Genomic DNA, 12,019 nt, shown 5'->3' with positions numbered 1-12,019 from the left:
ACTAGCGTTGTTCGATTCCGGCAGGCAGTTCCGGCAACAGAACTGCCTGCCGGATCTGGCAAACTGTATGCAAACGGAAATATGTTTTTTGTTTTCCGGATCTGTTAGACTGATCCGGTGATATAACTGATCCGTTTCATCCGGAATAACGTATCCGGTATTTAATTTTTTCAAGATCAAAAGCAAAAATAGGTCCTCCTATGTTCCTGCACATGCGCAGACCGGAAAACCGGATCCGGCAAGCTGCGGTATTTTGGCCGGTCAATACCGTACAAGGGATAGAACGGAAGACATTCTGATGCATACTGAACGGATTGCTTTCCATTCAGAATGCATTAGAACAAAACGGATGCATTTTTTCCGGTATTGAGAGCCTTTACCGGATTTCAATACCGGAAAAGAATAACGTTAGTGTGAAAGTACCCTTAGCTGACAGCAACAGATGCAGAGATGAGACACATTGAATATATATCTCATCAATTTTAATTTTAAAACTGTAGAAATCTGCAATAATATTTCACTCCTGCTTTTATCTAAACCAGTGTATATGAATGTTATCTTAGCAGCCTGGCAATAGTTGTAGTGGCATCATAGAAAGCAGTGCTTTCAGCCAGCAGTCTTGTCCTTACTTGCAGATCAGAGGGCACCATGCTGCAAGTTTGGATCCATTAGGAATTAATCAAGTCTTTTTTGGTGACACCATGGATGAAGATAGAGTGGGGCACACAGACATTGGTGAGCATCATACCTGGCCATTTGATGACCTTATCTTGTGATTTTTGTTTTCCTTGGCTTACCTCTCCAACTTGGACAGATCCGTGGGCATCATGTGTCTCAGCTGGACCCTCTTGGAATTTTGGATGCTGACTTGGACTCTTTTGTGCCATCTGATCTTATCACTACACTTGATAAACTTGGTGAGAATTCAAGACTGTAAAATGCCTTGACGGTAGCGACCTGAGTGCTCGGTTGTTGACTTTGTGCCTTCTCCTTGCGTTTACTGTATTTTGGCTTTATGTGCTTGTCCCTGCCTAGTTCTATGATAGATTTCACGCGATTCCTATGTGTATGATTTTGCGTCATTGCTTATACATGTAGCCTAAGTATGCAAACTTTTATATACTGTAGATGATAAATATTTCCAGATTTCTATCCACACAATAACAATGACAATAACCTATGAGGACTGTTAATTGGAAGTGAATAATGGCTACATCTATAGGTAATAGGGCTCCGATTCTATGTTCTCCATGTTGTCCTTTCACTGTGCTGTAGTGACTTTATTTGGCGTAGATGTGATGTAAAATGCAGCAACTTAGTGAATTGACAGGGTGGTGTACCTTCTAATGCACAGCATCAAAAATGACTTGCTTATAGTTTGTGGGAGGCAATGATTGCTCCTACTTTTATGTGTCCATGATCATGAGGAGGAAAAGGGTGAATCCATGGGGCGGATTTATTAAGACTCTTAACCAAACCTGTGTTGCTCCAAATTTATTAAGATAATGAGGGACATTTATCAAGGCCTATATGCCATAGTTGTGGCGTAAAAAAGTTGCACATTAGAGGGGCACGACAGGTGTGCATCATAATTTGTAACTTTTTGAGCTTCAAAGAAGACGTGGCTGTAGCTTGCGTAGACTTCAGTTTCTGGGGCACGACAAGGCAGAGATGCTTTTGCCTCATTACAAATCAGGCGCATCTCACTCCAGTGCAGGTTTGTGCATATTTAGTTCACACCTACTATGGGCAGGTATAGATACAATGTTCGCCATTTCCTGTCTTTAGACTTGATAAATTTGTCAAGATGTTTATGTTGACAGCCCATCCCTGCTTAACTCTGCCTTACTTCCTCGCTGCTTTTGAAAAGTGGTGAGAAGGGGGAAGTCACAAAAGTTAGTGCAAATATGGCAACATAAACTGACCAGTGTTTATAGATGAGGCCAAAAGTGCAGTACAGTTTAGCCCTTTAGATTTAAGGATAGTCCATTCTGCATCTTATTTATTTTTTAAATGTATCTCTAGAAGACTGTGGGGAAATGACTGGGATTGTTTCCCTTCAGTTTTCTTGGATCTGCTCCCATTACATAAACACAGATGGAAGAATAGTCCTCCTTACCTTAAAGGGGTATTCTGATTATAACAAGTTATCCCCAATGCCTGTGATGGTTAACCTCCTGCACTCCAGCTGTGGTAAAACTATGTATCCCAAGATGCACACTTGCTTGGCTGTTCTCAGAACTCCTTAGAATTGAATGTTGCATGCTGGGAGTCGTAGTTTCACCACAGCTGGAGGTTAGTGGGGGTCCTACTGCTAGGACCTCCACGATCAAGAGAGCGGGTGCCACAAAATCCGTGGAGCCCCCCACTGGAGTTGGATGGGAAGCTGGTCGGAAAAGTATACCGCCCCTCCTTTTATTTCTATAGGAGTGCTGGAGATAGTAAAGTGCTGTACTCTGCTTTCTCTGGTGCTCCCATAGGAACAGATGGAGCAGAATACCTGTTTAAGGACCAGGCCAATTTTTGTAAATCTAACATGTCACTTATGTGGTAGCAATTTTGGAATGCTTTTACTTATCCAGCCTTTCTGAGATGGTCTGGTTTATTCTGAGGGGTTTTGCAATTTACTAACATCCATAACATTTTTATTTTTCAGGCGACAAAGGCGCCTGAGGGCTTGTTTTTTTTGCGGGACAGACTAAAGTTTTTAATAGTACAAATTTGGGGTACATATGACCTTTTTATTTCATTTTTTTGGCAAAAATTGCAGTTCTGTCAGTGTTTTTTTAAATGGGGTTCTCGATGCAGTATATATGATATGATAACTGTGGGTCAATATGATTATGATGATACCAAATTATATATATCATTTTTTTCATGTTTTATTACCGTTTGCATCATAAAATAATCTTTTTATTTAAAAATAACTTGTATTTTGCTTAGCCACATACTTCAATCTTAAAGTGTACCTAAACCTTCACACAAGTTTCTCCCGACTGTTTGAAAGTGTGTAGGAAGGCTTACCCGTGCGGCGTAAGTCTCCTTTAGGAGCCGCTGCTAAGTCTGGGCCTCTTTCTCCCTCCTCCCCGCTCTGCTCCTTCTCGGCCCAGGGGGTTGTTTTTACCTTCCTGGCGCTGCGGACCTCTGCGGCCGTGTCGCAGGTCCAGCTGTCAGCACCTCGAGTGGGGTGCGCACGGACGCTGAGGCCTGGACGGTGACGTACTTCTGGTGCGACAGTGGAGGGAAGCTATACCTGTAAGCCAGAAGTAGGGGGGAGCCGGTGTGCGCGCTTGGGTGAGAAAAGCCCAGCCAGCTTACTGCCCTGCTGGATGAAGAAGCGGGCAGTTCCTCCATTTGGAAGATCCAGTGTCTGAACATGGAGCAGTCTGAGTGCGCAGAAGCCACTGAAACCACCAATGATAAACCGGTACCACGGTGGGGTAAGAGGGGTGATCCCCTATGTGCATGCGGTTGTTTACTCATGGGGATCATCCTCTATGTCTAGGTGTCTAAGGAGTCTAGGAAGGTCTCCAGATCTAAGGACAAGGGGTGTGCTATATGTAAAAATAAACTACCCTATGCCTGGGCGAAGCCCCTTGCCAGGCTTGTGTGAGCAAGTTAATGGAGGAGGAAGCTCTGTCTCTGATGGGCAGCATCAAGCAGATGAGGAGGTTAAGGAGTTGGTTAGCGGTCTGCTAAAAAGCCGCCCTAGTACCTCTGCAGCTGCATCAAATCCCCCCTCTAGCCACAGTGATGTAATTTCTGGATTGGAGGAAGAGGAAGAATGTTTTTCATCAAATGACTCCTCTGATGAGGAAGCCGCTGGGAAGCTGCTTTTTCATACAGAGAACATTAATTCCCTAGTAAAGGTTGTGCGAGCTACTATGGGTTTAGATGACCAAAAGCCAACACAGTCTGTTCAGGACTCTATGTTTGAGGGTCTGGGAACTATATAAAAAATAAATAAAAAAGTCTTTGATGTACATAAAAATATTCATGCTGTTATTGCTAAAAAAAAATGGAAAAAGCCTGATAGGAAGTTTTTTATTCCCTCCTCTGTGAAACATAAATACCCCTTTGAGGACTAGGTGACTGCCTCTTGGGATAGAGCCCCTGTGGCCAAAATAGCTAAAAAAAAAACTGTCCTTCTATTTGAGGATATGGGTTCTCTAAAGGACCCAATGGATAGACGGGTAGATATCTATTTAACCCCTTAAGGACTCAGCCCTTATTTCACCTTAAGGACTTGGCCATTTTTTGCAAATCTGACCAGTGTCCATTTAAGTGCTGATAACTTTAAAGCGCTTTGACTTATCCAGGCCATTCTAGGGTACATATGATTTTTGGTTGCTCTATATTACACTTTTTGTGAGCCAAGGTAGCAAGAAATAGCTGTTTTGGCACCGTTTTTATTTTTTATTATTTACAACATTCATCTGACAGGTTAGATCATGTGATATTTTTATAGACCAGGTTGTCACGGATGCGGCGATACCTAATATGTATACTTTTTTTTTATATTTATGTAAGTTTTACACAATGATTTCTTTTTTTAAACAATTGCCGCTACTTCGGTAGCTAGATCCCTTAAGGCATGGATGAAGGAGTTGGAGGATCACATTAAAGGGGGTACACCTAGGGAGCAGTTGATATCCTCTTTTTTCCTTTTTATAATGCCCTAGATTTTATGGCGGATACTTCGGCCGACTCCCTGAGATTATCAGCCAGGGCTTCCGCTTTATCCAATTCTGCCTGTAGAGCTATCTGGTTGAAATGCTGGAGCAGAGATGTTAGCTCTAAGGCTAAGCTTTGTGGCATTCCGTGTCAAGGGGAATTCTTATTTGGCCCGGTCCTCGACAATCTTCTTGAAAAGGCCTCTGATAAAAAGAGGGGTTTTCCTTCCATCAAGCCGGTTCTTTACGTACCATAATAATTTAAAATGTCTAAACCGTTTTTTGGTGTACGAAGAATTTTGGATGGAATCCATCAGGTCAGCAGTGAACTACCTCTTCCCAGATTGTTACATGGCCACAGTGATTCTCAGGGATGCTTATTATCATGTTCCTATCCATCCCCACCACCAAAAGTTTTTGAGAGTAGCAGTTCTCTTAGAGAGCAGAATTATGCATGCCCAATTCCAGGCCCTTCCCTTTGGACTGTCTCAGGCCCCAAGGGTTTTTACGAAGATCATTGCAGAGATGATGGCTTATGTGAGAGAGAACTTAGTGATAATTCCCTACCTAGACGATTTTCTGCTCCTCGCCCAGTCAGATCACATCTTGGAAGTACAGATTACCTGGTATAGAGAGTTCTGGACAAACTAGGATGGGAAATAAACTTAGAAAAGTCCAGTTTGCAACCGAGTCAAAAGTGCACTTTTTTGGGGATGATCTTGGATTCAAAGTCCCAGAGGTGTCTTTTGCCCTTACACAAAGCTCTGCTGATCTCATCAAGGATTCAGAAACCTTCTTTCTCGGCAGGTAGTTTCCCTAAGAGAAGCCATATCGGTGCTGGGGCTGATGACTGCTGCGATTCCGGGAGTGGAATGGGCCCAGTACCACTCAAGGCTCCTTCAGATTCTGGAGGTTTGGGACAGGCGTACTCTCTCTCTGGATCGGGAGTTTCAGCTATCATCCCAGACGTTGCTTTCTCTGGAGTGGTGGATGAATCTTCAAAATCTACAAAAGGGTGTTCCCTGGCACAGAGATGCAGTTCTCTCTGTGACCACGGATGCTAGCCCCTTCGGCTGGGGAGCCTATGTAGAGTCTCTGCTACTGCAGGGAACCTGGGACTTCGGTTCCCGTACCCAGTCTGAAAATTTCTGAGAACTGAATGCGATCAGATTAGCATTAACTCAGAGTCTTCCGTTAATCAGGGGCAGAAATCTCAGGATCTACTCCGTCAATATGACAGCAGTTGCCCATATTAACAAGCAGGGTGGTACCAGAGCTTAAAGTCTGATGACCCTAAGCCACCAGATTTTCAGGCTAGCAGAGGATTTTCTCTTCTCTCTTTCTGCAGTGCATCTAAAGGGTAGACAACGTAGAAGCAGATTTCCTCAGCCATCATCTTCTATGCCAGAGCGAGTGGTCCTTAGATCAGGTAGTTTTTAACAAAATCTTGGCCTTATGAGGCGTCCCGGAAATAGACCTCTTTTGCCACCAGGTCAAACAGAAAGGTGAGGGTTTTCTTTTCTTTGTCACCAAGGGATCAACCGAAGGCTGTAGACGCGTTGGCTCAGTCCTGGAGAAGGGATCTTCTTTATGCCTTCTTCCCTCTGAAGCTGTTGCCAAGAGTACTCAAAAAGATCAGGGAAGATTGTGCTACAGTTATAGTGATAGCCCCCTTTTGGCCAAGGAGGGTGTGGTTTTCAGAGCTCTGCAGAATGTCAGTCGCCACCCCCCTGGGTTCTTCCAGTTTTCCGGGGTCTTCTAGCTCAGGGACCAATCCTTTATCCACAAGTGGAGAGTCTTCATCTGACTGCCTGGCTTTTGAGAGGGAAATTTTAAAAGAAGGGGTCTCTCTGATGAGGTCATCACTACTCTCTTGGCTAGTTGCAAGAAGGTCACTTCTGACATTTATTTGAGGATTTGGAGGGCTTTCTGCAGATTTGCTGATAAACCAGTGGATGTTCTGGAGGCTCCAGATATTCCTCTTGTCTTAAATTTCTTACAGGAAGGTTGGAAGAAAAAACTTAGACCTAGCACTTTAATGGTGCAGATCTTAGCCTTAAGCGCTCTATTTAGCGGGTCATCCCTGGGTAAAAAGATTCATCACTGCAGGAGATGTTAAAATCTGAAGGTCACACAGCCATGGAGGTCTTCCTCCTGTCTGTTGCTTTGCTTTCAGGGTAGTAAGAAGGGCTCCGCTGCATCTTCCCAGGCTATCGCTAGATGGATCAGGCAGGCTATTTACTTAGCATACTCTTCCAAGGGAGCTGTTCCACCATCGGGGTTCGGGGCTCACTCTACTAAATCAGTCTCTACTACTTGGGCAGAGAGTGCTTCCGCTTCTATAGAGCAGATTTGTAGGGCTGCCACATAGAGTTCCCCGCATACTTTTTCAAACATTATAAACTTCAGCTGCCTTCTAATGAAGGCCTGATATTTGGCTGTAAAGTACTTCAGGCCGTTGTCCCACCCTAGATAGATCTCTCTTATATCTCCATGGGTGCTGTCATAGGCGAGTGGGAAAATTGAGATTACACTTACCAGTAATTGGTTTTCTTTGAGCCTATGGCAGCACCCAGCTAATTCCCTTCCCAAAAAAATTTAATAAAAAATTATATGTGTATATCTTTTATATGTCTTAATTCTCGGAAAAGGACTGGAGGTGGAGAGGGTGGTCCCTCTTTTAAACCGGTTTCTATTTCCTGTTCTGAGGAGTAGGAGGCGGTCTCTCCATGGGTGCTGTCATAGGCTCAAAGAAAACCGATTACCGGTAACTGTAATCCTAAAAAAAAATTCTACCAAAACAGGCTCCCGAAGCTTGACCCTGTCTAGAGCACTATTCACTTTGGGGGGCCTGTTTTGATTGAAAAAAAAAATCAAATCAACAAATATATTACAAATATTATTTTTAGAGGAATTGTTTTAAAGGCTATGCACACCTTTTGGGGGCAATTTTTTGTAAAAATTTTATTATTGCATTGTACCGTATTTTTCGCCCCATAAGGCGCACTTTTTTCCCCCAAAAAATGGGGGGGGGGGGGGGGGGAATGCCCCTGCGTCTTATGGGGCGAATGCTGACATTTTTACATCGCAGGCTGCGATGTATGAGCGAGCGGGGAGGAGCTGGGGGCCGGCAATTGTGGCGGGGCCGGTGCAGTCACTCTAGTGCTGCACTATACAAATATAAAATGTCTCATTCAACTAAAAGTGATTAAACCTGCCCCCCCACTTTTAATATTACCGTACACACTAACCGCTTCTGTAGAATGCAGGCAGGCGGCGTACCTCCCTGATGTCACGTGCCTGCGCCGCCTACTTTATGAATGAAGCAGGCGGCGCAGGCACGTGACGTCAGTGAGTGACGCGCCGGCTGCCCGGCCTGCCTGTCTGCGTTGTACAGAAGCTGTTAGGGTGTATGGTAATATTAGGAGTGAGGGGGCATGTTTATTCACTTTTAATTGAATGAGACATTTTATATTTGTATACTGGAGCGGGGGGGGGGGGGGGGGGGAAATCTGTGGATGACAGTTTTATGGGGGACATCTGTGGATGGCACTGTTAAGGGGTGGGGGGGGGGGCCTGTGGATGGCACTGTTATGGGCTGGGGGGTCTGTGGATGGCACTGTTATGGGGTGGGGGGGTCTGTGGATGGCACATATATAACAGTGCCATCAACAGATCCCCCATAACAGTGCCATCCACAGATCCCCCATAACAGTGCCATCCACAGATCCCCCATAACAGTGCCATCCACAGATCCCCCATAACAGTGCCATCCACAGATCCCCCATAACAGTGCCATCCACAGATCCCCATAACAGTGCCATCCACAGATCCCCCGTAACAGTGCCATCCACAGATCCCCCGTAACAGTGCCATCCACAGATCCCCCGTAACAGTGCCATCCACAGATCCCCCGTAACAGTGCCATCCACAGATCCCCCGTAACAGTGCCATCCACAGATCCCCCGTAACAGTGCCATCCACAGATCCCCCGTAACAGTGCCATCCACAGATCCCCCGTAACAGTGCCATCCACAGATCCCCCGTAACAGTGCAATCCACAGATCCCCCGTAACAGTGCCATGCACAGATCCCCCCATAACAGTGCCATGAACAGATCCCCCCATAACAGTGCCATGCACAGATCCCCCCATAACAGTGCGTCATCCACAGATCCCCCCCATAAGTGTCCTTCACAGATCCCCCATAACAGTGCCATCCACAGATCCCCCATAACAATGTCCGTCACAGATCCCCCCCATAACAGTGCCATCCACAGATCCCCCATAACAATGTCCGTCACAGATCCCCCCCATAACAGTGCGTCATCCACAGATCCCCCCATAACAGTGCATCATCCACAGATCCCCCATAACAGTGCCATCCACAGATCCCCCATAACAATGTCCGTCACAGATTCCCCCATAACAGTGCATCATCCACAGATCCCCCCATAACAGTGCATCATCCACAGATCCCCCCATAACAGTGCATCATCCACAGATCCCCCCATAACAGTGTGTCATCCACAGAGCCCCCATAACAGTGTCCTTCACAGATCCCCCATAATAGTGCCATCCACAGATCCCCAGTAATAGTGCCATCCACAGACCACCATTAGTTCCAAACCCACCAAAAGCACACCTTTTGGTTAAAAAATTATTTTTCGGGCTACCAAACAGATGGGGAAGAGGAGGGGGCCGAGAGGGAAAGGCTCGCTGCAGCTGGAGCACTTCTTCCACGCCGACCGGACAGGCAGAGATGGCGCAACTTCAGAAGCGCGGGTAAGCAGTCCGCCCTGCTCAAACCTCCTGCCCTCATTACTGCGCCCCGCGGCAGCCTCCTCCCCGCTCCCCCCAGCGGACTAGCTATTCTCCCTGAATGGGAACTGGGACTCCCTGCAATCCTCCGGTTTGGAGGGGGATGAACTTACCTCAATAGGAGCCTCAAGCAGGCATCGGCAATCCCCAGTCCCTGGGCAAGATGGCGACCGCACCTCCTCCCCCATGAAGGAAGCAGGCGCCTTGTCAGCAGGGTCACAGCAGCAGAAATGTGAGAACCGTATCAAGGGGCAAGATTTACCACCCGACATGACATCCCCTCTCTGCTCAATCCTCAAACAGAGGAACCAGACATATTTTTGAATTTCCAGGCCTCAGACAACGTGGTCTCTGAGGCCACCCTCAAAGATATGTTAACTAGGTTGCGCTCCTCCTTACACACGGACTTTACTAAAATCATATCCCCCTTTCATAAAGAACTCTCTGACATTGGGGCAGAGTCTCACATGTGGAATCGAAGATGGCGGCTTTTGCGGAGGCCCATAATGAAGTGGTTGACTCTCACAACAGTTTGGACGAGAAAGTAGACACGCTGCAAGCTAAACTCGTTGAATACGAGGACCGCAACCGCAGGAACAATATTAAGTTTCGCAACATCCCGGAGTCAGTTCCCGGTCCGGAACTTAAAGATTATCTGCAACAATTTACCAAGCAGCTGCTCCCAGATTGCGCGGCCTACGAACTCAGTATCGATCGTGCGCATCGAGTACCTAAACCTCCCAATCCTCCGGACACAGTTCTGCGGGACGTACTCACACGATACACCTTCTACCACATCAAGGAGCAGCTTATGGAAAAAGCGTGGAAACAACAACCACTCCTGGAGCCATATTCTGCGCTGAAACTATTTACTGATCGCTCAGCAGCCACTTTGCAGGCGCGCAGACGCTTAGCGCCCCTGACATCCATCCTGAGGAAACTATGCTATTCCCTATCGTTGGGGATTTCCTACAAAGATTCTCATCAACAAGAAAGGAACGTTCTTCGCAGCCTCCTCTATTGCGGAAGGCATGGCGCTGTTATCCAAATGGAACATCCCATTGGAAGACGACCCCCCTAGGGATGACAGAGCGCCCCCAACGAAGATGACCAAAGAATGGCATGAGGTCCCCACAACATGACTGTATGTCAATTGCTAGTCTTACATGCTTATCTGCCTCTTCCTTCCCCAATCCACCATGGGTGAGGGAGACTGGGTGATTTTTTTCAGCCGTTGAACTGTGATGTTCACTGTTCTCACCCCCGATCTCATCTGTGCCCCTCAGAGGAACTACCATCTCTGTTTCTGGGCACAGCTAATGTTCATTTGCTGTTATGTTTTGTTTACCACTTACCATTTGTTTTTTACAGCACCTTGCAGCACCAGGGATTTGAAAGACGAGGCCTTACGATTTATGACTGCTGGAGGAGCTGGGCAACCCCCTTATCTCCGACATAATAATACCAATAATGTAGCATATCATCAGGTACCTACCCATAATGGTTCTTAAGATATTGTCGATGAATGTGAGGGGGTTGAACAGCCCCTTCAAAAGTTCAGTGATGTGGAGAGAGCTGTGTTCCCAAAAATGTGACCTTGCTTGCAGGAGATGCATGTATCATCCTCCAATCCGCCCAAACGTAACCATAAAAACTATCCCACTATCATACATTCATCTTTCCCCCAAAAAAAGAGGAGTCCTCATAGCCTTCGGAGCCTCTGTAGCGGTTCAGATCTGCCAAACTTGGATTGACCCCCAAAGCTGGTATATTATTGTACACTGCCTATTGAATGCAGTGGAGTATTCTATCTTCAACCTTTACGCCCCCAACTCTCATACCGAACGTTTTCTAAACCGCATACTTAACAAGCTAAAGAAAATCGAAAAGGGACACTTGATAATCTGCGGAGACTTCAACTCCGTATGCAATCCTTCTCTGGACTCCACCGCGAACCCCCAATCTCGCAGGATTGGGGTCACTAAAGTGGCTTGGGCCTCGGGGGTATATGATGTATGGCGTCTCCTGCATGTTAATGAAAAGGATTATACATACTACTCAGGGGTGCATAAGACTTATTCACGTATTGACATGTTCTGGGTTGATAGGTCTCTGATAGATAAATCCCTAGCAGTAGTAATTGGGTCTATACAATGGTCGGACCATGCCCCAGTGGTACTAACCCTATCTGAGGGCCCCTCCAAAGTCTCAGACTATGTTTGGAGACTGAACGCCTACTTGCTATCTCTCCCATCGGTAGAAAAGGAGATAGACTCCTCCCTAGGCGAATTCTTCACCTTGAATAAATCCCCAGATATCCAGCCCTATACTTTATGGAACTGTCACAAGGCGTACATGAGGGTAGTCTTAATGAAACAGAGCAGCATATGGCGTAAAAAAAGAGACAAGGATATTCAAGATGCTATGCATTCTATCCAAGAACTCGAATCCCTGAATTAGCAGTCCCTCTCTGAGGCCCACACAGCTGAGCTTACCAAAGCCAGACTACATCTAAGATCCCTCCTT

The 12,019-nt window shown here is 46.1% G+C and overlaps 1 protein-coding gene across 5 annotated transcripts in view; it reads left to right on the top strand.

Annotated features, from left to right (window-relative positions):
- Positions 1-12,019, top strand: part of OGDHL (oxoglutarate dehydrogenase L) — a 218,539-nt gene that overhangs the window by 134,504 nt on the left and 72,016 nt on the right. For 4 of the 5 annotated variants that reach the window (XR_005779684.1, XM_040436481.1, XM_040436478.1 and 1 more), the window contains exon 4: positions 815-917. Coding sequence is in view for 4 of the 5 variants with exons in the window: in XM_040436481.1 (XP_040292415.1) it covers positions 815-917 (103 nt within the window). In the remaining variant the exon portion in view is untranslated. Of the gene's footprint in view, positions 1-635; positions 736-814; positions 918-12,019 lie in introns of all 5 variants that reach the window. The other variant, XM_040436482.1, reaches the window with a different exon arrangement.

This window comes from Bufo bufo, chromosome 6, assembly GCF_905171765.1.
Source record: "Bufo bufo chromosome 6, aBufBuf1.1, whole genome shotgun sequence".
NCBI lineage: Eukaryota > Metazoa > Chordata > Amphibia > Anura > Bufonidae > Bufo > Bufo bufo.
This window is presented reverse-complemented; position numbering and strand designations above follow the sequence as displayed.